General features: G+C 44.2%; 2 protein-coding genes across 3 annotated transcripts in view; both read right to left on the reverse strand.

Annotated features, from left to right (window-relative positions):
* Window positions 1-6,303, reverse strand: part of VDAC2 (voltage dependent anion channel 2) — an 11,455-nt gene extending 5,152 nt beyond the window's left edge. Inside the window, exons 1-6 of the mRNA XM_040624576.1 lie at window positions 6,145-6,303; window positions 5,891-5,945; window positions 4,753-4,821; window positions 3,891-3,940; window positions 558-710; window positions 413-465 (exon numbers count right to left, since the gene is read on the reverse strand). Coding sequence (XP_040480510.1) covers window positions 413-465; window positions 558-710; window positions 3,891-3,940; window positions 4,753-4,821; window positions 5,891-5,921 — 356 coding nt within the window. The 5' untranslated portion in view covers window positions 5,922-5,945; window positions 6,145-6,303. The remainder of the gene's footprint in view (window positions 1-412; window positions 466-557; window positions 711-3,890; window positions 3,941-4,752; window positions 4,822-5,890; window positions 5,946-6,144) is intronic.
* Window positions 6,304-8,201: 1,898 nt separating this feature from the next.
* Window positions 8,202-27,197, reverse strand: part of SAMD8 (sterile alpha motif domain containing 8) — a 61,704-nt gene continuing 42,708 nt past the window's right edge. Inside the window, exon 5 of one of the 2 annotated variants that reach the window (XM_040624579.1) lies at window positions 8,202-10,092. In XM_040624579.1, coding sequence (XP_040480513.1) covers window positions 10,000-10,092 — 93 coding nt within the window. In that variant the 3' untranslated portion in view covers window positions 8,202-9,999. Of the gene's footprint in view, window positions 10,093-25,816; window positions 26,155-27,197 lie in introns of those variants that run through there. The other variant, XM_040624580.1, reaches the window with a different exon arrangement.

Here is a 27,197-nt window from a genome sequence, read left to right on the forward strand (position 1 = left end):
ACTTTTACCACCACGAGAAGACTGCTTTTGCAGGACTGACAATCAGTCACAAAAGCCTATTAGAGACATGTTAATTACCCAAGTTAGTCCACAATGAAAAAAGACAAATATCTGAAGGGAAGCCAACAATAGCAACCATAGTACTCATGATGCTCCAAAGGCAGAAAGAGAAATTCACCACCACAAGGCAGTTAAGTAAGCTATCAAACAGTAAATGTGCATCTTTCCTAAAGAAACAAGAGAGAAATGCTTTTAAATTTAAAACAGATAAAGGGGCACCTGGCTGGCTCAGTTGGCAGAGCATGTGGCTCTTGATCTCAGGGTCCTGAGTTCAAGCCGCATATTGGGTATAGAGATTACTTAAAGATAAAAATGAAATTTAAAGCAAACAAAAATGTCTGTCCATGCTTACCCCGTGTTTGGTGAAAAGGTGGTATCAAATGTCAGTTTCAAACCTTGACAAATCTATTTTGAAAGAAAAAGAATTTGTTTTCAGCTTTATTTCCTTTCTGAAATACAAAAACAAACTCATACTAGAACACATGTTCAAAAGGTACCTGGTCTTCAATTGCGATTTCTGTTCCCAGGGTGTTATCAGTGTTCCATTTTTCTGTGAAAGTCAGACCATACTCACACCATTTATATTTGGTCTCCAAGGTTCCAGTAACTTTACCAGTGTCCGTATTAGATGAACCAGACGTTGAGAATTCCTAATAAGACAATAAATGACTTCATGAACTTTCTTGTAAGCCTAGAAGAATCACTGCCTAGCTTACACAAAAAACCCACTGAAACAGTAATTTTACTAATCCTTTTTTCTAGTTTCCCAAATACTTCTACACTCTGCTACTGTATGTACAAGAACAAATTAGCCTGTCAGTTACTACTAGCTGCTGCCTTATTTACACATACTTACATTTTCAACCAATCAATGACAAGTTAATCTGTATCTAATTCTCAACAAACTGTTTTAAGGGAACTTCCTTAAAAGGTGATTTTATTTGGAATTCCAGAATCAGGATGGGAGAGGGGAGGAACGAACATTTTAGCACTGTATCCAATCTGCCTGATATTAAATAAAACACTGTTAAAGGTCAGTATTGTTAATCACAGACCCCCATCACTAAAATGAGCACTCATAATAACTGACACACTATTAGGAAATGTTTCCTGAAAATTCTTTTTTTTTTTTTTTTTAGACTTTATTTATTTATCTATCTATCTATCTGAGAGCAAGACAGAGCACGAGTGGGGAGCGGGAAGAGGAAGAGGCAGGCTTCCCTGCCCAGGACCCACTGAGCCACCCAGGCATCCATTTCCTGAAAATTCTTGAAAGGGAAAGCACCCCACTATAGGAGTTCATGTCATGAAAAAATACTTAAAAACTTTGGTAACCCCAATATTCTGTTTTTCTGAGATAAAGAGTCTTCACCAGATTTCATACCTCCCCAACCATCTTTCACATTCTCATTTAAAAAGAAAAAAAGTAGGGAAAGGGAATTATAGGAGATTTACTCTACAGCTGATTTATATGATACATAATGTAAACTATATTCAGTACAACAGATAATATCAGTAGAAAAAAATCTATTTAATACAGGTATCAATTTGAAGTGCATTATATAATCTTATGTTTATAGCAAATACAAGTAACTTGCCAGTCCCTAATTGCACAGCAAGTGAAAAAGGCATAATACGGAGGGCTTACTGAAATTTAAAATCTGCTACAGAACATCTAGAAATCTAATAACCTTTCAGAGCTTGGTAGATAGATAGGCAAACTTCCAAGACAAAAGAGTAAAATACCATTTGAGCATTCTGATTCACAATTTGTCTGCTAATGATGGCTACATACTTTGGCCCACTGACAAGGCAAATCTAAATAGACAGCTGATCCGAACTAATAGAGAAGAGAACTCGACCTCAAATTGTGATGCCTACAAGAGTGAAAAAAATATCAAAAACTGTATTAATAGGAGAAAAGGCCAATCATCGTTCACTTAGAAAATAGAACATTTGAATAACTATTGCTCTGCAGTGAGACAGACTCAATCTCCTGAAATAAGACACTTAAACAGGAATTTCAAGTCAAAGCTTGGCATTCAATGCCCATATTAAAAAGCACCGGATTATGTTAGGAAAAAATGCTGGATATAAAATTAGAGGAGTCCTGGCATCCAGTTCTGGCTGTCATTTGCTAAATGAATAACACTGAAAAAGACGCTTAACTCTTCTGGGTCTGTTTCCTCAAGTGTAATAACAAAATCTACCTCTGGAGGATTAAACTGGACTGGCACTGTGAAAGCTCTGCACATTTTCCTGTGCTCTATACAAAAGAAAAGCATTATTAAAACAATACATATGGAGCATGTTCTTCTAGCAGATACTTGGAATGGGAAATGTGTAGAAGTAGGTATTTTTAATCCTGAATGACAATGATTAATGACTCTTGAGGCCCAACCCCCTACCACCTATAGATTACGAGCCAGCCTATATACACCCAAGGAATCCTCAAGACACAAAATCAAGATCACACAGTGGGACCAGAATTGGGCCAGATGACACCACTGGCCAAGCTTACACCCTTCACTCCATCACCAAATACTCTGGCTTCTACATTCTGGAATGAACTGGACAACTCTGCAGTTTAGGTGAGAAAACAGAACCGGCTGTTAATAGGACTTATTTGGGGCCAGGCACATACTACAAGATCAGTACCACGCTGAGGTATACATTAAACAGAAATCAAAAAAACTATATGGAATCCAGATCATATACATCCTTCATGATCTTAAACCTAATTCCAAAAAACTTTTAACCATGTCCACAAAAAAAAAGTCTTTTCTCTCCAAAAAAGACTTTGATTAACCAAACTAGTACTAGATATGCTTCTCTCAGTGTTCCCCAGTTTAAAATTTATTTTGTATCTCCAACCAGCAGGTAATAAGCTTTTTAAACACAATGATTGAGTCTCCCTTTTTTGGGAAGGCCTTTCGTGTCTCAACTAGTGCAGAGCGAGTGTTTATAAGGGACCTCAAGAGGGTAAGAGTGGGAACACAAAAAACAAACACTAAGTCACTGCTCTGTACCTTGTACAAGTAAGTCGCTCAACCACAGTGAATATACTCAGGCTTCCTTCCAGACCAAAGAAGCCAAACGACAGATATGACCAATATAAAACCCCAGAAATCCAAGTCTGGGCATTAAAAAACTACAACATGAATAATTTTAATAAGTATCAGTTATATGCACTGAGGGAGTTAACAACAAGAACCAAAATATAACCAGCAATATTCAATATTCACACACTATACCCAGTCTCAAAAAATTTTTGAAGAAAAAAATTACACAAAATTAAATTTTATTTTACTTCCTTTGAGTTAGGCAGAATTAAGACATCCAAATATCAAAATATTAACATCTTTAAAAATACTCAAATCAGGACTCTCTAAATTCACATGGAAATCTTCCAGAGAAAGCAGCTAGAATATGCCCTTTCTATAAATGATTAGGACACTCCAATTAAGACTTACTGAGTATTTTTATGCCAAGAACTCACAATGCTTAATAGCATAAAAAGTAACGATTACAAAAGAGTGTAACAGGTTCCCTTATTTCAAGCTTGTAATCTTACAGAGTAAACAATCCAAACAACCAGTCTTTTCTGCGTTCCTTGTGTGTACACAGTAATATGGCAAAAGACCACCTGAAAATCAGAAATTATATTCAAAGCCCAAGTAAATCAAGTTTCATGCAAATCCCTTAAAATAAAATTAACTTCTGCCTCTTCTTCAAGATAAAATGGGTAGACATTTTTCAGTGGTGACTCTTTTATGGGTTGAAAAATCATATAAAGGCTCATCAGAATTTATGAGATATCTAACACTCACCACACCACTGCATGACTTTGTTTTCACATCCAGTTTCACCAACCCAAAACCTTCAAGTAGAGAGCAAAAAATAACAGAATGATTCCTTTGTATAAAAGACGCATACCAATAGCTGACAACACATTAAAAAAAAACACAAAAAACAGTAAGACTTCATATGTTCAGAGGGGCATAAAAATGTGGATTGATAAACATTTAAATGAAAAAAAATTTAATTATCCTATATAAACTAACATACACAGCATAGAACATCTCTATGCAGCTTTGCCTAGTGTTCTGGTGTTTATCTGGCACAAAAAATTTTGCTTTCAAGCCATTTTAAAAACCTAAATATCAGATCAGAAAATCAACTCAACTTAAATCTCAGAACAGCCAATAGTTTATTATAATACAGCCATTTAAAACAATTATCCCACAAAGGTAACTTCCTTTGGGATTAATAATCTAAATAACTAGGGAAATAACCTAAAGTGGAGGAGGTTTATGTGGAATAAAACCTGCAAGAAGAAAACCCAAATTCATTTAAAAAAAAACTCATAACCCACTAGGAGTCACCACAAAAGCAAAACAGTAATACATAATTCTAATCAACCAAGGCCTAAGCTATATCCAAAGGAAATGAAAGCACAGTTGTTTTTTTCTTACAGGTAAAATCCTTAAAATACAGTTTGAAAAAACTGGAGGAAACTGAGCTAGAGGGAGATGTGGATTATTACAGTACTATTTTATGAGAAATTCTATCTAAAATGTATCTCATAAATGAATACACCAAGATATTTACAATTTGAAAAAAATTATTAATTTCCCCCAAGCAATCCAAACACATTTCATTTTTGATATGAAAGAAAAAAAAAATTCTTACCAAATCCTTTGTTGAAAATATCTCTGGCAGCTTTGCCAAGGTCAGCATACGATGGAGGAATACACATTGCTAGCGAGAAGAAACATTCCAGCGTTAACCTTCCTGTTCTTCCACTTTCTGTCCAGGAACTAGATTATGACCCACTACTATCCTTAAATTCAAGCAGTCCAACTTGTTGAAGACACTTTTGATACTACCAGGAGCTACAGTGAAACTATACTTCAATGATCCGTGAGATATCACCAATAAAGATTTATTTCTAAACCATAGGTGGCTACACAAACTTGGGAGATTCCTTCCAAAACACAAAAAACAGACTTTCTATTCCTAAATTTACCAACAGCCTCTCACTTCTTAGGACCCAACTAGTAAAAAGGATCAAACACATATACATAAATATATCTATATACACATATCACAGATAATATCCAAAATTCACTGTAATGGGCTGATTTAACCAAATGACATAAAAGCAACACCTAAGACAAGGCCCTCTCCCCTAATATCTCTCTTAGTATCCTCAATGAGTTCTTAAACCAACATTCTGGAGTGGAAAGAGAAAGGTAATTAACACTCTGGTCGTTTAAATGCTGGAACTTAGAAAAAACACGATCATCTAGGTTTCACTAGTGTCTACATCAACTAAATATCAAATGGCACTTCGAGCATATTAATATGACACTCAAGTCCTCGGCCAATGCTACTCGGCTTAAGGGCAAGCAATCTGAGGTGGTTACACCAGCTCATTCATTCTACAGAGCACGTCCACGCCCTTAGGAGCACATGTAATGACCTTGCGCTCTCACAAAGGGGGTTACTACTTCCTCTAAAAGAGTGACCCAATCCTCCAAAGGCCGAGGTAACTTTTTGCTTCTGAGTTCGTCAAAGGCACATCCTGGAACTAAAGGTGAATGAGGCCAAAGACCAACTCCCCTGGCCTAGACCCTCCATCCGAAAACCCGCAGTCCAGCCCCTCCTCCGCAGAGGGAGAGGATCAGACCCTAGAGTGGCTACCGAAAGGGGGGAACTTCCAAGTCCCTGGAGAGATTAGGGGAAAGAAGTTGCGGTTTTCTGGTCGACAGTCTTCGACTGTCCAGCCAACCCCGCCCCATCCCGCAAAGATCTCGGCTCTACTTACGCCGCGCGCAGCTCTGTCCGTAGGTCGCCATGGCGAGGCCACAGGAAGAGGTGATCTGCGGGAGGGACAAGAAGTGCGGTCAGCGGGGTTCAGAAGCAGGTCAAGGGGCCAGAAGGGGGTCTCACACACAGACAGGCGAGGAGCCACGGGGCAGCGCGGCCATCTTAGGGAGCCAGGGCCGACCCCGAGTCTGGTTCAGGCGTCCTGCTTGGCCGTCGGGGCCTAGGCAGTCAAGTGATGCGGACGCAGCGTACCTGGTGGTCTCCTGAGAGGGGCCGCTACCGCCGCTGGGCTCGCAGCTGAGGCCGCTGGGCTCGCTCAGGGTCGGGCGGTAGCTACCCCGGCTGGAGGGCGAAGTGAAGGAGACACCGTTCCGCCCGCCGCAACCCTGTCCTCCCCCCGCCAGGACCCCGCCGATGCCCCCGCGGCTGTCCGCCGCGCCGGCCCCCGCAACGCCGCCCGCTGCCCACCCCAACCTGCTCCAGAACGGCCACGAGGACCGAAGGCACCCCCGCCCCCGGGGTGGGCTGCTATTCTTCTTCGGCGGGGGCCGGAAAGGCAGAAGCTGCTGGACCTCGGGTCAGGCAACGACGAGGGCAGCCCCAGAGGCGAGGGGGCGGGGAACGGCGGAGGCAGCGCGGTAGGGACTGCGCGTGCGGGGGATGGGGCGGAGGCCCCGCGCGCGCTCCTCACGGGTGGGGTGGGGCGCCAGGCGCGTGCCCGAGCGGGGCCCGGCGCCACTGGGCGCGGCTGCGCACCACAGGGGTCACGTACAACTCTCCAGCTACCCTTCTCAGCTGTGGCTATCGTGCTCTGCGGAGACAGTCTCCGTACGGGGCATCTGGAAGGAGTCAGCTGAGCGTTACCCGGTGTACACTGAGCACGCGCAGCGTGCGCTTCTGAAAGACTCTCTCTCCAGGCCCAGGGAGAGCGAATGCGGCACGGGGGCGCCACCTCCAGCCCCACGCGCACTCGCTTCCTTCGTCCACCTCCCACCGAGTTGTAATTGCCAGGCTGAGCCGGACTCCGCTGGAGAGGCTTTCCTGGGGCGACTCTCCCAGAGCAAACTTGAGCCTGCCTCGGGGTGCCCCGCCCCTTTTCCTCGCTTCTCGCCTTAGGGTTCCTCTTCTGCCGCCTCCGGGTTTAGAGGATCGTGCCGCTTTGCACACTCGCCCAACCGGAGTTGTCTTGATGAGTCAAGCCTGCTAGAAAATTTAGGAGTCTTGCTGACCAGGCATTAGAATGTTGCACTCGAGTTCCTTGAGTGTGCGCGAAGAGTGAGGAAGCTAAGGGGGCGGGGGGGGGGGAGGACGAGCCGTCTAATGAGAAATAGGATCAACTGAAGCTCTGGAATCAATCTCCAATCTCAGCATTTTATCTTCACAGTATCACAGTTCCCTCATCAATAAAACAACACGTTTAAGTGAGACGAAGTGGTCTTTAATAGCCATTCAGCCACACACAATGAGCAAAACCTACCCCAACCCCCATCTCCTCTGGCTCAGAAATCCACCTCTACTCAAATGCTGCCGAGGTTCCACCTTCCTCCTAAACCAAACGATAGCTATATAGACTTCCACAAGGCGAACCCAGATTAAAGGTGCATCCTGGTGGACTCCCTCCCATGTGCAAGCCCAGCCAGCAATCTTGCCTGGTCATGGTAGGAACTACTCCTGCAAGGGATTAGCAAAGGAAGAGTCTCTGCTCTGGCAACAGAAACACTGATTAATTCCTTCATTCAAGCTCAGACAGGTTGAGCTGAAAGCAGCCCAGCTGCACTAGAACTGGTTGTGTTCTCTTTTGTGAACCTGATGGCAGAGACCAAAGTCTCCTCTGAGATACAGCATAACACACCACCTTCCTGGAAAACCCAGTCTGTGCTCAGTTACCTCCATTACCTGCCTAGCGCTTATTCACACTGTGAACTATCTGTAGCATTTTTAACCCCCAGAGAATTTTACTTTGCCACAAAACACAGATTTGAGGCTTTCGCCTCTAGGAACACAAGGAATGTACACAATACCTAATAACCAGGAGAATGATGGCAATTTATTTCAAAGTTGGATTCAGTAAATATATTCTAGTGCTTTCATTCAAAGCTCTTTTGAGGTGCCTAGGTGGCTCAGTTAAGCAGCCCTTTTGGGGCACCTGGGTGGCCACTTGGTTAAGCGTCAGACTCTTGATTTTGGCTCAGGTCATGATCTCAGGGTGGTGAGATCGAGCCCCACATCAGACTCCGGACTCCGTGTTGGGCATGGAGCCTGCTTAGGATTCTCTCTCGTCCTCTCCCTCTCCCTCACCCTCTGCCCCTGCCCTGCTCGCATGTGCGCTGGCTTGTGCGCACTCTCTCTCTCTCAAAAACAAAAACACAACAACAACAAAACCCCCCAAAACATCAAAGCCCTTCAGAACAACATCAGTAGCAGCCAATACTTACAGAGCAACTAACTACCCTGTGTCACCCATGGGGAAAGCAGAGTTCACTCAACCACACTTGCTTCTCTCAAGGCACTTACGGTCCAGTGTGTGTAGAGGTGTCAAGAACTCTGAAGGGTCCAAGATTTTACCCTTCTTCCAAGTTAATCTAACAAGTTAGTCTGCCATAATTTCATAGGTTCATAAATGCGGGTAGAAGACATGAGACTCGAAGGCCAGAGACAAAGGACTCTATTATTTGTAGCATGGCAGGCAACATAAGGTTCATGTTTGAATTAGTTCGCCTTGCCCTCTCTGTCCACAGGGGTGATTCAGAGCATCCTGTACAGAAGCTGTGCACACTATGTGTGTATGAATGAGACATACTTCTCAGTAAATAAAATCTGTCCTCTGCCCCCAGAGAAAGACATTTCCTCTACCTTCCAAGGCTGTTGGCTATGCAGACATCTTGAAAAGAGAGTTTGGGATAAAAGCAGTCACAAGACACATAGAAACTCCATGGAAAACTGTCCCACAACAAAGGACGGGGATTCAGGAATTGCAAATACAATGCTAAATGCAAGCACAGAGATTTGTGGGCATTGTCAGACTGAGAAGACACTTGCCCTAAAGTCTGAAAGAAGGACTTACAAAATTAAAAAGCCAATAGGTCAAGGGCTGGAAAAGCAAAACTCTAGAAAAAGGCATATGCAAAGCCATACATGGTTCAAGGGGCAAGAATCATTTGGAAACTTCAAGTAATTAAGTAAAGCTGGAAAAACCTGTAGGAAAAGTTGAGAGATTAGTCTAAAGATGTTGGGTGGAGTCAAATTCTGAAGGTCCTAAAAGCAGCAAGTGAAGAGGACTCTAGGATGGCTGGAAACAACATTTCTGACCTGAGCAACTGGAAGTTCAGAGGTTCTACCCAATGTTTTAAGGACTACAGGAAGAGGGACAGGTGTGAGGATGGAGGATGAGGAAGTGAGAGGAAAGAGTATGATTCCATTTCAGATAAGTATGAGGAGCCAGGAGCCACATCTAAATGGAGTTGTGCGGTGGACAATTATAAAGCCTAGGGGAAAGGGTAGGAGACACTGGTATGAAATTTTAAGTTTTAATTATGACTATCCATGGGTGTGATTAAAGTCAATAAAAGATGAGATAGCAGTAAAAATAGTAGAAGCCTTTAGGAGTATTGGTATTCCAGGGGCAAGCCAACTGGCCAGGAGACTAAAAGCAAATTCAGGAGGAAGTACCTTCCTGGAAGCCAAAGGGGGAAAGCGTGAGTGGAAGGTTTTCATATCTTAAAACAACAAACATTTTATTATCTGAAAGTTTCTGTGGATTAAAAATTGGCCTAGCTGGGTGGCTCTAGCTCAGGGCCTCCCACCAAGGTTGCAGTCAAGATAATTAGCTGGGGCGACAGTCATCTGAAGGGTTGGCTGTGCTATAGGATCTGCTTCCAAGATGGCTCCCTCATGTGGCTCTTGGCAAGAGGCCTCAGTTCTTCATCATGTGCATCTCTCCCTATGGCTGCTTGAGTGTCCTCGTGACATGGCAGTTGGTTTCTCCCAGAGCAGGTGATCCGAGAGAGAGAGACCAAAGCCTCAATTTCTTATATGATCCAGCCTCAGAAATCACAATGTCGGGGCACCTGGGTGGCTCATTTGTTAAGCATCTGCCTTCGGCTCAGGTCATGATCCCAGGGTCCTGGGATCGAGCCCCACGTTGGGCTCCCCGCTTCTCTTCTCCCTCTGCCTGCTGCTCCCCCTCCTTGTGCTCTCTCTCTGTCAAATAAAAAAATAAAATCTTAAAAAAAAAAGAAAGAAAGAAATCACACTGTCATTTCTGCCCTATTCTGTTTGTTAGGAGTTATTAAAACCAGACCATGCTCAAGAGGAAAGAAATCAGGCTCCATGTTTTGAAAGGAATGTCAAAGAATTTGTGGATATATTTTAAATTACCACAATCTGGTCACATTATTTGCATTTATCCTACATGGAAAATATATTAACTCCCTCCCAAGACTCCCTCCCCCCCAACCCTCCAGGCTTTATAGCATCAGCAAGAGGCTTCTCAGGTCGATTTCTGGAAGTACAGCAACTCCAGTACAGTTCCTCTTGATCTGAAGACCTGTGAACTAAACAGACAAGCTGTCTGCCCCCGACACATACATACATCCAACACGCATGGCATAGGATAGGCACAGGATAACTGCTAAAGACACCCCTGGGCAAAAGGGGGGAAACAGGACATACACCATCATCCATAGCAGTTCTGAAATCCAGCCAGGCAAATTTTGAAGGTTTCCTTATTAGGACTCAGTCCTCTTGCTGCCTGTGCCAGATGAGGTCACATAGGGCAAGACAGCCCGAGATTCACGTTCCCTCTTTTCCTGCCCCAGGCTCTGTCCCACAATGCAAGGGGTACATCCCAACCCACACGTCCACTCCATCCCCCCTCACATACACATACTCCTTGACCACTGCGTGGGCTTAGGGGTGTGTCACTGGCAGTTCAACCCATGCTCAAGAGAAAGGACTCTGGGAAGGAAATCTATGCAGGCCCCAGAAGCAAGCTCAGAACTGTTTCAGTGGGGAAGACGGATCTTCTATATCGAGCGTTTGGTCCAGGTATGGAGAGGGTGAGCGTGTGGGCATGTTTCTTTGGCCCTGCAGACTCCTCACCCCATTGGAACAGGCACAATCTGAGAAGGGTTTGGGTGGGGCCCTCTTAAGTATGAGGCCCAGGGTGGGAGGGCCCCCTTGCCCAGGTCTAAGGACAGTGCTGGGGCTAAGGACTAGGAATCTTCATGTGATTGAAACAAACACATATTGAGATGAGAGAGAGAGGACTGTAAGCTGTGGTTATAGTTAGAATGTGGGACATTGAGACGCGAGGTATAGCAGTTGAGCATTCTGGGCGGTGAGTATCCATGGAAGGGTGGAGTGGAAGTGAAGTTCACTGGAGTTGAGGAAGTCAAAGATGACAGGTGAGGCTAGGTTGTTGGAGCTAACTGCCCCGCACATATTCAATACACAATGGTGGGATAGGCACAAGTTACTGGCAGGGATACTGAAGTCACCAGGACATTGCTACGATAAGAGGTAGAGAGGAAAACTGGGAGTCAGGTGCCAAAGTCCTCAGGGAATACGGGGGAGTAACCAGGAAGCTGGTCATAAAGGATAACAAGTAGAGGATGGTAGAACTGATGATGGAAGTAATTTTATAGGAGGGTGATTTTATAGGAGGGTGGAGGAGTAAGAAAAGTGATCACCTTCCCATCCCCAGGTCCAGCCCTTGAGTGCAAAAGGGCATGGGAGAATGAGCAGGCTTCCCTCTGGGAAGACGGAACATCTGTGGGTAAAGGTCCTTGTTTGCTAAGGTGAGAAGAGTGAAAGAGCATTCAGCGGTGAAGCTGAAGACTTAGGGTAGTTTATTTACATTAGAACAAGATTCTAGAGGGCATCAAGGGAGAGGGTGGCAGGAAGGGCAGCAGTGAGAGGACAAAACAGAAAGAAGGACATGCAGATAGGACTGGGGTGAAAACTAAGGAGGGTACAAGTGAATAGAGGGACTTAAAATATTTGGGGGAATTAAGATCCATGGCTGGAGGTGAGGGGCATCCTAGGATTAACTGGGCTCAAAAGTAGAGCCAGCACCTGTGAAAAATCCCTGAAATTGTGCATAAAGGACAGTGGGCCTGGTTTTGTGCACACAACTTTGGGCTATCATTCTCAGGTACACCAAAGCATGAAAATCACTGATCTGAACTGCCTATCAAAGCTGAGCAGTGACTAGGGGAAAGGAGAAGGATTCTACAGCTCTCCGGATCACATGCAGTGTGGTCTCGATTGCGATTTCGTATTTAATATAAGATGGGATGATTAAAGAAAATAGTGGAGCTACAGCTTAATAATCAGAACACAAAGTAAGTGCAAGTTTCATAAGGTTCCTCCCAGTTACTATTCTGGTGGAATGATCCTGGTTTGATGCAGAGAGTGAGATAAAAGAACTTTGCTATGTATCATGCAGTCAGCAACCCGTGCTCTTGCTCAGAGCTCCAACTAGAACACTGGCGAAACATTGTTTGTTCCTTGGAAAAGTTCACACCTTCCTTATGGAAAAGCTTCGCCCAAAGTGACAGGGAAAATGAAAAGAGGCTTCTGCCCAAGAAATGTCAGTGACTCCCTTTGCCCGTGGCATCAGGTCCCTGGTTTAAGGAATAGGACCATGACTCTACTCTGCCTTCCATCACAGTCATGTTACCTACCTGCCACCGGCGCTAATTCAGGTCACAGACTATTCCCAAACCACAGTGTTTTCAGTCTCACTCCCTTTGCTTACGCTGCTCATCCCACCTAGAATCTTCCCCATCCCCACCATTTTGAGTTAAACCCTCCGTGTCCCTTTAAGCCTGAATCCAATGTTCTCCCACCGCAGTGTTTTCTGACTTACCAGCTTTTACTTTCTCTGAATTTCTATGGCGTTTGTTACTTTATGGCATTTATTACATAGTTTCCCAATATTCTATTATGAAAATTTTCAAACATACAGAAAAGTTGAAAGGATTGCATAATGGGTGCCATATATCTACTATCCAGAGTCTACAACTGCCATTTTGTTTTTATGCCATATCCATCCATCTATTCATCAATCCATCTTACCTTTTTGATGCGTTTCAAAGTTAGTTGCAGACATTAATACACTTTACCTGTAAATATTTCATTATGCATATCATTAACTAGAGTTTAATATTTGGTTTTTTAAAAGATTTATTTATTTATTTGAGAGAGAGAGAGAATGAGTGGGGGAAGGGCAGTGGGAGAGGGAGAGGGAGAGAGAAAAATCTCAAGCAGACTCCCCACTAAGTGTGGAGTCCGACTCAAGGCTCAATCTCACGACCCTGAAATCATGACATGAGCCGAGATCATGACCTGAGCCAAAATCAAGATACGGACGCTTAACTGACTGAGCCACCCAGGTGCCCCTACATATTTTTTTTTTAAGTAAAATTTACTTACATATCATGTCAAGTTTTTTTAAAAAGTACTCTGCCGTCTGCCTTCCCTCTGAACCTCTTTAATGGTGAGAACTATTTCTTACTCAACTCTATCCCCGCCCACCCAGTATCTAATAATGATGACACTAGTAATCAAAATAATCATGGCTAACACGCATCAGGAACTTTCTCTGTGCCAGGCACTGTTCTAAACACTCCATATGCTTTTTAAAATTCTTTTAACAACCCCATGAAACACGTAGTATAAGGAGATCTGTTGTAGATAAGAAACATAAATGTACAGAGGTTAGGTAACTGGTCCAGGATGCATAGCTAGTTATTTCAGTGAGTGGAGACAGAATTTAAACCCAGCTCCATCTAAGTCCAGGGCATACGCTCTTAACCACCATTCACATTGCCACTCTATGGTCAAAACCTTACCCGTTGAGGGAAATTAATCGTATTTATGGAACATTCAAAAAGTCCACTGCTTTGGACCATCCTTGTCACGGTGCATTGACAGAGATAGTTGGCTTCAGAAATTTTCCCTGGTAAATTTATAGTAGGGGCACGAACCTCCACAATGAAGAGAGAAGAAAGCTGGCTTCTCCAAAGACTTGTCACTGGGTCACTGCTGAGACTGTCTCGTGACTCAGATCCCACGGCGGCCTGCATCTACCGTGTGGCTGCCCTGTATCTTTTGGACCGGTGTGGGAGGCAGTGGAAGGAGGGTGAGGGAGAGTCCTGAAGCCAGGGAAAGTCACGAGGACAGTTTGGCTGGCAGCCTCCTGGACACTCAGAACAGAGCGAAGCTGATGAGGAAGCCAGAGGCACAATAGGCCATTATTTCTGGCTGTAGGAGGTCAGTCAGTTTGCTACTGGGTGACCCACCATCCTCCCACCAGTTGAGTTCTCCTAGACCGGTTGGAATTAAAGCAATTATATTTCAAGTGATTCACAGGCTATGTCTGGAGACTGGGGGAAATCCTGAGGGTCATGATGGCTGTAAATAATCAGGGATCAACTTTGAGGACCACCCTCTTGCTCCGATCCTCACCACACAGCACCTCCAGAGAACACAACTGAGAGCATGACTGCCCTCTTCAGAGCCCCTCCATAAAGCTACCAGTGCACCAGGTTAAACAGGCTAACGCCTTCCACAATATGGCCTAACCTAACTTTCTAAGCAAGCACAGAGTTTTGTTGGCCACTATTTACACAGTGCAGTAATAGAATTTACATATATATAGAAAGAACTCTGTAATCAAATGGATTTGGGAGCTGTTGGATTAGTGACCCCATTCTTTAAGTGGAACTTCTCAGAACCTTGAAGTAATGTGCACCATGAGTCTCTGAAAGGAGAATGCAATATGTTCCCGGTTTAGCTCTTTCAAGAAGTATCACAAGAGACCAGTGTTCTATAGAAAGTGTGCTGTCTCGAATGTCATTCTCAACATAGCTATCCCCGAACTTTACCCAGTTCTCTTCAGCGGCCGCGGTGAAAACGTACAGTGCAGTCTGCCGCAGTGCCCAGCACAGACTCCCGGCTCCCGCTGCGGCCCTGGTGGATCCAGCGCGGTTACGCAGTCACGCAGTCATCCCTGGCTTGAGACCGAGCTTAACGATGAGCAGGGGTCCTCATCCAGATCCCTCCGCACAACGTGGGACTCCTCTGATAGGTGACTTTCGCTTAAGGATGTCCCTTTGGTCTGGCTGAAACTTTCCCAGAACTGTGTTGCCATCCGAGACTTCCTACCCAATCCTTTTTTTTTTTTTTTTTTTTTTATGACAGAGATAGAGACAGCCAGCGAGAGAGGGAACACAAGCAGGGGGAGTGGGAGAGGAAGAAGCAGATTCATAGCAGAAGAGCCTGACGTGGGGCTCGATCCCATAACCCCAGGATCACGCCCTGAGCCGAAGGCAGACGCTTAACCGCTGTGCCACCCAGGCGCCCCTTCCTACCCAATCTTCTTTCCTGTGTTGAACTCTGAAGCTTCTCCAGCTTTTTCCCCTGTCTGTCACAGGCGTGTCCCTCAGTAAATCTCCTGCACATTTAATTCTACCTCAGCAGCCGCTGCTCAGGAGATGTAAACAAGCACACCTATCTCGAACGTGTTTCTAAAGCCTTCCCAGATTCAGCTGGCATCTGCCTTTACGATCTGCACGGGGACAGTAGTGCAGCTCCTGGAAGACGCAGGTTTGAGTACCAACTTTGCACTTACTAGCAGCATAACCTTAAGGAAATTCCTCCACAAGCTGTAAATGGGGGACGATACCACTATCTTACAAGGTTTGCAAGGATTAAATGAAACGTTACCATTTAAAGCACCAGACATATAGCGGGTGCTCAAAAATAGAACAATGATCGTTTATAGTCATTTGTGTTTTTTCTACTTTCCCCTATCAAATTATAAGGACTTGAGGGTGGGCAGTGTGATTTTCATCTTTAACTCCCCCGAAGGGCCTGAGACATAGGTGTTATTCACATGGATCAACAAACAGCTGTTAAACGAAGTGGGAAGAAATGCAGAAGGAAAGGGGTATCTCAGAGAAGAGGGGCAGAAGAGCCGATCAGGAGAGTCAGCCAATGGTATAGGAATGCAAATAATCAAAATATATAATACACGTATAAAATAGAAAATGTTTACACATACATGTATAGCATATATATTTCATATATATGTTTTAACGTATATTTACATTTAAATATATGAAAGAACCATTATTTCAGAAATAACTGCTCAGAAGAGGGCCAGGAAGACTAAAGTTGTGCTTCCAGACCCCTTTGCAGAGGTTTGCACTCTAAGCCCTGTGAACACAATCTGGAAGGAGAGTTTAGCAGTGAAATCCTCATACCTAAGCTCAGTGCAACGAGGAAAACCCGGCNNGGAATGCAAAGCAAGGAAATTGCAAAGATGGATGAGAAACAGTGTGTCAATGAAGAGACACAAATCGAATATACAGAACCAGGGGTTTCCATCCAAGTTCAGAGTATTGCCTTCCTGTTCAGGGTATCAGGCCATCCTGATTTTGGCCTGGCTCAGGGGGGGAAACCACAGTAGTGGTAGCCCCCAGAATAATCTTCTGTGGGTCTTTGCAGGAGGAAACTACTGGAATTCCTAGATCTTATGTCTATATGCCCAGCTATGGCTCCACCTCTGGGGAAGCTCAGGAAAGGACATCATCTGTCTCGGGAGCCCAACATTGCTCTCTGATGGGAGGGGAGGCTTTCATACTCACCTCAGCTTTTCCCAAAGCCTCACTAATTCCTTGAAACACCAGCTCCAGGAAATTTTTAGTAGAGTACAAAAATCATAGCTGGAAGAAATGCTTAAGGCCCTGTTTGTGGAGAACAGCCCTGCATTAATGGCCTCTTTGCTTTCCCAATAGACGTGTGTTTATGCATAGCAAGATTCCCTCCCCAGGTAACACCCTTCTGTTCTAACAGCATGACCTTCCATGACTGGCCTTATGCTTCCTTTATTTAAATCCCTTATGCCACAGGAAAGCTCTATGGGTATATGTGTATAGAAGTTGGATTTTTTTTTTTTTTTTTTTTTTTTTTGGAGGACAAGGAGGAGGGGCAGGGGCAAGTTGGGAGCGGTTGCCTGCTGAAAGTCAGGGCTGTTGCTACAGGTCCCCTACAAGTAGTAAGTCACCAAGCTCACTAAGGTTCAAATCTAGAGGCCAAAGTGTATTAGGGACATCTCCTTTATCTCCTTCAGAACAGCATCAGTTTTCTCTGTTTCCAGCAATTTTATGAGACAAGCTACAAAGACACACCACTTGAATGAATCACTCTGCTCTCAATCTGTAATGCCAAGACTTCAAACATAGTTAATTCAGATTAACTAGGTCCCGCTGACAAGAATTGGCTTGACTGAATCATAAAGCATTTTAAAAGAAATTCAGTTTTATTGCCTTCAGGAATCTAGTGGAACTATGCTAATAAATTGCTCCTCAGTATAGATCTTAAGGGAAGTCTGTTTTAATGAACAGACGAGAATATCTTCTAATTCAGTCCATCAATTGTTTATATAGAAAGGGTTCCTTGGCAAGTGTATAATGGTTACCTGAAATGCTTGGTCTTGTTTATATCACGTATTTAAGTTGAACAAACTGTTGATAAGGGGTATAAAATAAAAGATCCAATTTATTATTCCTTCAAAATTAGCAAAGTCCCAATTAATGCCACAATGGCTCTGTTAGCCATGAAATCAAGCGAGTGCATTCATCACTGAGAAGGAACACTCAGCTTTTGCGTAAGCTATTCTTCCAGCTCCGGGGACATCCCTGTCCTTTCAGATTTTGTGACACACATTCCTTCCTCTCACACTTCCTTCTGTAAGTGTTTATTAAGCAACTAGTGTGTGTCAGACATTGTAGTAGAGACTAATCTCAAGTCTAGAAAGGGAGACAAACATGAACAAATATTGTAAAGTGCCGTAGGCACAAGGATTGTGATATCAACAGAGGACCATGGATTATGAAGGAGTCAGTTCACCCTGAGAGCATCAGGAAGGCCTCAGATTTAAGCAGATTCTTCAAAATGGAGGACATGTTTATGCGGCCAGCTAGGAGGGAAAGGGCCGCATGCAAGGAAAGATGCCTATGCATGATAGAGCATGGCATGTTGAACAAACTGCAAATAATACGGCAAGAAAGGTACAACAGATGGGATGTCAGCGGAGGAAATAGTAGGAAGAGGGGTTACTCAACAAGGTCAGGCTGGAGAGGTCAGCGGAGGCCAGATCAAGGGAAGTATGGACTGGCTGTCCTCCGTACTAGGCCCACATCACATCTGGAGTATATTTAGGATGATGGTGACAAATTAAGGGGCAACAATGAAGTGAGAGGTTAAATTTGATCCCTATACTCCATCTTGGCCACAGGCAAAAGTCTAAATTTGTGATTTCTTAATAGAAAATTTTTGAAAGCATATGTGTTGGTCTATTTAATTCCAGGCCAAGTCAACTGAAAATGCATCAGTGACTCACCCATGAGATTGCATTTAAGATATACAGCCTCAGAGCTGAGACCAGCCTTGTGAGAGCAGACTTCAGGACAATATGGGACTGGATATTGGCCAAGAAGCCTGGAAAAACACATTCTGACCTCTTAAAGAAAGCCAGGCCTTTCAAAATATAGAAGACCAGTGGGAAGGGGGATTAGAAGGAAAATGTTAGGTCTATCAGTTATCTATTGCAACCTAACAAATACACTAAAACTTAGTGGCTTAAAATAATTTATGTCCAGGATTCTGCACATCAACTAGATAGTTCTCCTGAGCTCTATCGGGCTTACTCATGCAGCTGTCTCCGCTGATGGGTCAGCTAGAGGCTGGGCTCAGCTGGGATAGTTTGGTCTGCTGCGCCTCTCTCTCTCCTTACAGATCTTTTTTTTTTTTTTTTTTTAAGATTTTATTTATTTATTTGACAGAGAGAGAGAGACAGCCAGCGAGAGAGGGAACACAACCAGGGGGAGTGGGAGAGGAAGAAGCAGGCTCCTAGCACAGGAGCCCGATGTGGGCCTCGATCCCAGAACTCCGGGATCACGCCCTGAGCCGAAGGCAGAAGCTTAACGACTGCGCCACCCAGGCGCCCCTCCTTACAGATCTTTCATTCCAGGTTCCTTTATGGCATGGCTATGTCAGGCCGGCATCCCAAGAGGGTGAAAGTGGTAGCCTCATGAGTTACATATCAACACTTCCACCACATTTTATTAGTCACAAAGACAGCTTCTGTAGAGGGGTGGGGAAATAGACTTTGTCTCTTGTTGGAGGGAGCCGTAAAGTCATATTACAGAAGAGTGTGAGTCTACCACAGAGGGCTTGATCCCTACTGCTAAAACACCTGTATGATGTGGGGGAGTGCCAAAGGGCTGCCAAGCAAAGAGAGCCTGACCACACTGGAAAAGCTGAGTGGCAGAGGGGCCAAACTTTGACCAAAGCCTTCAATGAGTAACACTTAGAGGGTCATCTAGCAGAAAAGGCTAATCGGGGCAAACATAAAGGTCAGCAAAAGAGCCCTATGTCAAAAGAGGGCATACTGCTTGGTGTTGCAACTTAACTAAACAAAAAATGAATGGGGGGCGCTTGGGTGGCTCAGTCGGTTAAGTGTCTGCCTTCGGCTCAGGTCATGATCCCAGGGGTCCTGGGATGGGGAGTCGCCTTCTCCCTCTTCCTCTGCCACTCCCCCCTGCTCGTGCTCTCTCTCTCTCTGTTAAATAAATAAAATCTTTAAAAAACGAAAAAACCCCAAACTGATGGTTGCCAGAGGGGAGTGGGGGGGATGGGAAAAATGGATGAAGGGGAGTGGGAGGTATAGGCTTCCAGTTATGGAATGCATAAGTCACAGACATGAAAGGCACAGCACAGGGAATATAGTCAGTGGTACTGTAATAGAGGTGTGTGGTGACAGATGGCAGCCACACTGGTGGTGAGCACAGCATAACATACAGAATTGTGGAATCAGTATGTTCTACTCTGAAACATTATGTCACATTATGTGTCAACTATACTTCAATAAAACAAACAACCAAACCCCCCCCCCCCCCAATAACAGCCCTCCTCAATCTGTAGGCCAAGCACAACTAATTCGACTCTTAAACAGCTTTGGTAAGGTAATAGTCAGAGAGTGGATATCACTTTTCAGTTTCAAAGTACTTTCACACTATGAGCTCAACAGATCCTTATCATGTGATAATGATACCCTATACTTCTGATGTTCCAGATACTATTTTATATCCTTTGCATGTATTAACTCATTAATCCTCATAATAGCCCTATGAACTTAAGTATGATTAGCAACTCAAAACTGAGAGACAAAAAGCCTATACAGCTAGTAAGTAGAGGGGTCGAGATTTAAGTCTGGTCACCTGGCTTCAGAGTCTATGCCCTTAAACCACGATACTATACTGCCTTCCAAATATTATCATCCTATCACATCAAATAAGGAAACTGAGGCAGTGATTTGGTGACTTGCACAAACTCAGGCACAGTACCATTGTATCACATGTAGGAGACGGAAGCCAGGCTTTCCCCATCAGCCAAGCCCTATTACAGTGTAACAGTTGAGGTTATCAGCCATTTCTATTTGAAATGGTTTTCCTAACAGGAAGGATTATATGGGGGGAGAGAGGTGGAGCCCAGAGCGGGAGGCCAAAGGCAGTACAAATTTTTAATCTATTCCAAAACATGCTATACTACAGCTAGGGAAATGAAAACATAATGCATTTTAGACATGCTATTTTCCTTGAGAAGACAACGGCTACCTTTAAGTTTTGAAGCAAAGGAAGGATGAAGCTGTGAAAATGGGAGCTACTTAGTGAATAGACCCTAGAAGCTAGTCCCCAGGAAAAGGAGCTTGACAAAGGGAAGGCCGAGGAAGGTCATGCTCCCAGTGCCAATGTATGAAGGCACCAGGCAGTGTACAGGGAGAGACAACCAACGAATTACATTGCTCCCCGATGCCCTTTATCCCCATTCAACTACTACGCAAGAAATGGCAAACTTCCTCTAGCCTGCTGCCAAGGTTAGAAGCCCAATCTGTTGCTTTCCTTTTGGAGCCCTCCATGAGCATGCAGTTACCAATTCCCATGACCTATCAAATGGGCTGAGGTCTACCTTCACCTCTGCCAAGCCCTGGTCCAGCCCAAGGCTTAACCCAAGAGTCCCCTTGGATGCTGCAACTCAGATACCTGACCCACACAGGAACTCCTGGCTTAGAGTGGCAGGACTGTGCTAACGGCTAGACTCTTCCCACTCCTGGCTAGAGCCTAACCTCCCCACTGTAGGAAGGTAGGGTTCTACTCTTTAGCTCTGGCCAATGAGAACTATTTCGAGGCTAGGTCTCTCTCATCTCAGGGCCAACACCCTCACCATTATTTCAGATGTCTTTCCCCTAAGCGTCCTCAGTAGTCACGTAGAATTCAGAATACTGTCAATTGCTTTGTGACTTGGTGTGTTAACTGCTCCTGAATATCATGACAGAATGGGGTCAGCAGATCTAGTTCTGGCCACGAGAGAAACAAGAATTCAAGATGGAATGGGGGAAGGATAAAATGTCACTATTCATTGGTGGATGAGATTGTCTATGACTATGTGCAAAATCCTAAGAAATCTACAAAAGAACTTCTAGAACTAATACAGTACATGAATTTGGCTGTGTCACAGGATAAAAGGCCAACATCCGGAGCCAATTGTGTTTCTGTACACTTCCAAAACTGGAAACCAAAATTAAAAGATGGAATGAGAGAACAAAAAAGCTAAGCGTGATGCTTATGGCAACTACTTGTATAGAGCCTCAGGGGACAGAGTACTTTCACAACCTAGAGGAGGGAGGAAGGAACTCAAGCCAGAACTCTTGCATTCTCACTCCACCCCCTTCTGAAATGCCCTTAGGGGAGGGCGCCTCAGACTGTTGAAAGGCTCTTCAGGGGATTCTTATCACCGCCAGAAAGAGAAATAAACTCACCGGGAGTATCAGCATCTAACGTCTGCACCTGCATCTAACCTGGGAACCTGTTAGAAACAGGAAGGGGGAGGGAAAGCCAGGGGATGGTGATGCAATTTCTATACTTCATTCTGTGCCTGAGACCAAAGCATCCAGGCTGCTGAGGTTTATAGCACCCTCTGCTGGTGCCTGTCTGCAAAGGCCAAACTCTGAACCAAAAACAAGGCTCTCATAACTAATTTGCCCGCCTGTGAATTTTTTATTCAAGTGAAGGAATGTTAAGAAAAATCCTGTTTCCTATTACATCCACTGACGCCTCATTATACCATAGAATTTCTGAGATCATGGTGTATTTTCCTTTGGTTCTGCTGTGGCTTTCACTGCCTTGTGCTTCCTTCCTTCTTTCGGACTTCTAATAAAGGACCCAGAAGAGTTTGATGAAATGTTCACAGACAACGGTCTGCAAGAGGCCAGGCAAGTCACCCGCATAGGAGGTCTTCTCTGCCTTAGCCTAAGGGCAGTGTCACTCTGGCTACAACGGAGTTGTGAGTCACTCGTACACCAACCCAAATTTCTCAATGGCTTCCTCTAACTTGAAACAAAATCTATCTGGTCTTCACCAGGACCTTCAAGGCTTGCATGACTGGAGCCCTGGCTACTTCTTTCTAAGTTCACTTCCAATCATTCTTTCCCTTCCTCACTCTTAAGCTAAGTTGGCCTCTTAATTGTTTGGAGAACATACCAAGCCTATTCTAGAGGTCAGTGCACTCCCTTTGCCCTCAGTCCCTAGATATCCACATGGTTCCTCCCCCATTTCATTCAGGCCTCTGCTCAAATGTCACCTCTGCAGAAGGCCTTTCAGTGCTGTCAGATGGCAAGTGCTCCCATTCTCTCTCTATCCTTTTATGTTTTCTTTCTTTTTAAAAATATTTTATTTATTTGACAGAGAGAGAGTGTGAGCACAAAGCAGGAGGAGTGGCAGGCACAAGGAGAGGGAGAAGCAGGCTCCCCACTGAGCAGGGAGCCTGATGTGGGGCTCGATCTCAGCACCCTGGAATCATAACCTGAACCAAAGGCAGATGCTTTAACTGAATGAGCCACCTAGGCGCCCCTCCTTTTACCTGTTTTATTGTGTGTGTGTGTGTGTGTGTGTGTGTGTATCCACTTTTGGCTACCAAAAGTTCAATTCCCACCAAGCAAAGATCATGGCGGGGGGGGGGGGGGGGCATTAGTCAAAGTTTTTTAAAATTCACTTAGCAAGAGAGACAAAACACTACTGAAAAGTATAGGAAAACTCAGTAAGAGGGTGTTAGGAGGGGCTTACACAGGATTTGGGCTTGAGTTAGGAGATGCTACGGAGGGTTCAAGGAAACACGGAGGTGGGATGCTATTGTGGGTTGAGTGTTTTTAGAAAGCTGGGACAATTCAGTATCTTAGTTACTTACATTAATAGGGAGGGGGTATCTGGTTATTTTTGTGTTGCATATGTCTATCCAGGCCTGTTTATGAGTGAAGATGGTCCATCACAATCATGCAGAGCCCTCATCTGCTGTGATATTCTGTAACACTGTCCGTGTTCGGGGACACCACTGCCAGTTACTACTTGACACCTGTCACATGCTTCTTTCTTTCTCATATGTTATTATTATTTTTTAAGATTTTTATTTATTTATTTGACAGAGAGAGAGACAGCCAGTGAGAGAGGGAACACAAGCAGGGAGAGTGGAAGAGGATGAAGCAGGCTCCTAGAGGAGCAGGGAGCCCGATGCGGGGCTCGATGCCAGGACTTGGGGATCACGTCCTGAGCCGAAGGCAGACGCTTAAAGACTGAGCCACCCAGGCGCCCCTCTTTCTCATATGTTATTGTTTAGAAAGTAAGCTTCCTGAGGGCAAGGACTTTGTTTCATTTACCACTGAAGCACCAGTCCTTAAATAGTGCCTGGCATATGGTAGGTGCACAATAAATGATAAATATTCATTTAAAACATCTTCCATACTTCAGGTCCTACATATCTAAAATGGTACCCTCTATCTGGGACAGGGTAAATTCAGATCCTTGGAATGGCTCATAGGTCGTGGCAGAGCAAATAGTAGCTGCTGGTGGGCAGGCAGGTATTAACATTTACCTTTATAGAACTTTAAAATGGAAAGCAACTGAGTCGTCCAGACTCTCCCTTAGACTAGACAGGACTTAGCTTCCTTCGGGTGCTTGGGAAAACAATTATCACCCCCCCTCCCCTATGCAATGACAAGAGATGGACAAGGTAAAGACTATGCTATAAATAAAACGGGAGAAACCCTTCTAAATCTGTTAAATCATCTTCCTTTTCCCTTTCGATATTTTATAGTCATATGGGCTTTTAACAAAATATATGACACAGTCTGCAATGCAGTTAGTCCTCCAGAAAGATGTGCACCCCAATAAAGCTGTCACGTTCCCTTACTATATTACTATTTAAAAATACCTCTGCAGCTTATGTAGAAAGGAAATTAAGGTATCATTTTTAAACCTATCAGATTGGCAAAAATGATAAAGTTCAGTAATACATTATTTTGGCAATGGTGTGGATTAACTGGCAAAGTCATACATTGCTAGTGGAAGAATAAATTGGTACAACTTCTATTAAGGTCAATCTGACAATATCTAACAAAATTTAAAATGTACAAATGCTTGGACCCAACAACTTCACTTTCAGCAATTTATTCTACAGATGAACTCGCACACATGCAAAGTAATATTTATTGCAGCATTGTTTGTTTTTTGATTTTTTATTTTATTTATTTGACAGAGAGAGAGACAACCAGCGAGAGAGGGAACACAAGCAGGGGGAGTGGGAGAGGAAGAAGCAGGCTTCCAGCGGAGGAGCCTGATGTGGGGCTCGATCCCAGAACGCCGGGATCACGCCCTGAGCCAAAGGCAGACACTTAACGACTGCGTCACCCAGGCGCCCCTGCAGCATTGTTTGAATAGTAAACAATCTAGAAGTCCATCTTTCAGGAAATGAGTAATATATTATGAATGACATCTATACAATGGAATATCATGTTGCCATTAACAAGAATGAAGCAGATTGCATTCTTTATGTACTTATGTGGAAAGAACACTAATATATCACGTGGGGAAGAGAAAAGCAGTTCTTGACATTGGGGAGCTGGCCCGGTACCATAAGCTAGAACTTGGATATTGCTAGAAGCTGGCCTGGCACCCACAGCTAGGACTATTGTTTTCTTGTTGAGCATAAAAAATTTCATGGAACACCAACATATGACAAGGAGACCTGTGACCACGATAGAGTAAGATAAAGCAAGGCTATCAATAATCATGTCTGAACACAGATAAAAACATGAACATTATTGAAACCACAAAAACGACCAAATATTCCTCTATCCTAATATGAGTGATTTTTATTTCTTTACCAACTATAACATTTGCTTCAATTCATTCTTCCTGCCTTAAGATTTATAAAGATACCCAATCATAGAATTGCCCCAGCATCCTGAAAGCATCCAATCCAGAGCAAATCCACGCTTTCTTAAATCTTTCCTCCCAAACCACCGAATCCAAACCCACATTCTTTAAGTCCTTTCCCAACACCCTCCCGCTGAGATGCCCTACAATTCACAATGGTGTGCATTCTCCCTCACTGCATTGAACAATAAATCTAACTTATTCAATTAAGGTGTGTCCTTGGAGGGGAAGGCATTGGCATATGTTACGTGAAATAAATAAGGCACAAAACCATGTATATATGCGCATATAGGTATATATGCTACAGTTTGTTTAAATGATATAAATAGAAAAAATATGTATTTGTTTGAATACGCATGGAATGCCTCTGGAAAAACATACTAGTTAAAAGTGATTGCCTCTTGGGGCGCCTGGGTGGCACAGCGGTTGGGCGTCTGCCTTCGGCTCAGGGCGTGATCCCGGCGTTATGGGATCGAGCCCCGCATCAGGCTCCTCCCCTAAGAGCCTGCTTCTTCCTCTCCCACTCCCCCTGCTTGTGTTCCCTCTCTCGCTGGCTGTCTCTGTCAAATAAATAAATAGTCTTAAAAAAAAAATAAAAGTGATTGCCTCTTGGAAGGAGAACTAAACGCTGGGGCACAGGGGTGGGAAGAAAAGATTTCAGTTTATATAGTTTGTTACCATGCTCATTAATTACTCACAATTAATAACTTTTTAAAAAGATACTAAGAATCTTGGTGCCTGGGTGGCTCAGTTGGTTGAGCATCCAGCTCTTGGTTTTGGCTCAGGTCATGATCTCAGGGTCATGGGACTGAGCCCTCCGTCAGGCTCTTGGCTCAGTGTGGAGTCTGCTTCTGTTGCTTGGCCCTTCCCTTTCACCACCTGCATGCGTGCGAGCGCGCTCTCTCTCTCAAATGAGTAAATAAATCTTAAAAAAAAAAAAAAGATAGTAAGAATCACAGGTACCCCTATGAACAACAGTGACAAATCATAACCTTGCCTGGACAGTTAGGCTTATCAAACTTCTGCAGATGTGATTTCCACCAGGTTGGAGTCCCTCAAATCACATCACTACTGCCAACTGCTCTCCAGCTAGGCCTAGAAAATCAGTCTTTGTGGAAAAAGAGGATCAAATTTCAGGTACAGTGACATCTTATTGATGAAGGCTGCTAATCTGATCAGTCTGTACTGAAAAGCCATTAGGGGGTGTCTGGGTGGTTCAGTTGATTGGGCATCTGCCTTCGGCTCAGGTCATGGTCCCAGGGTCCTGGGATGGAGCCCCGAGTCTAGGCTCCTTGCTCGGTGGGGAGCCTGCTTCTCTCTCTCCCTCTGCCTGCTGCTCCCCCAGCTTGTGCTCTCTCAAATAAATTATTAAAAAAAAAAAAGGGAAAAAAGAAAAACCATTAGGTACACGTGTTTTCTTTAGAGTAGGAACCAAGACTCTTAAGGCTGGAATATGAACAGTTCGTGGTGGTTTTATACTTCTAGCTCTCATAGGGGCCCTGTCAGCTGAGAACATACAGCATTTAAATACCATGCTGCTCTAGCAAGGCCTTACAGCTATCAAGTGGTCTTCAAAGTTACAGCTGATGGTGGTCACTGAGCTCCTCTGAGGCATTCTCTTGCCCCAGCACTCATCTCAAGTCTCTGCCAGAGCTGCTCCCACTCCAATTCATGCTGGCTGCCCAGCACTTAGATGGGTGGGTGAGCTACTTGACCATAAAATAGACCATTTTGGATACAGGGTATATTATATCCTACAGTCATATTACACAATCCAGTAGCACTTGGCATTTCATTTCTGGGGGTCTTGATCTTCCTTCGCTAGGTGCAGAGGCTTCCTACAAGCTGTGCCCAGGCCTGGTCCCGTGACCTATTATATTGGGGTCTGTAGCCTTTCCTTTATCTCCAGTTTGATCTTTTGTGTACTTTCCATCATCCTACCTCTCTCTCTTTTACTTATATTTGTGC

The sequence above is a fragment of the Ursus maritimus genome, unplaced genomic scaffold (assembly GCF_017311325.1).
Source record: "Ursus maritimus isolate PB19 unplaced genomic scaffold, ASM1731132v1 scaffold_7, whole genome shotgun sequence".
Taxonomy (NCBI): domain Eukaryota; kingdom Metazoa; phylum Chordata; class Mammalia; order Carnivora; family Ursidae; genus Ursus; species Ursus maritimus.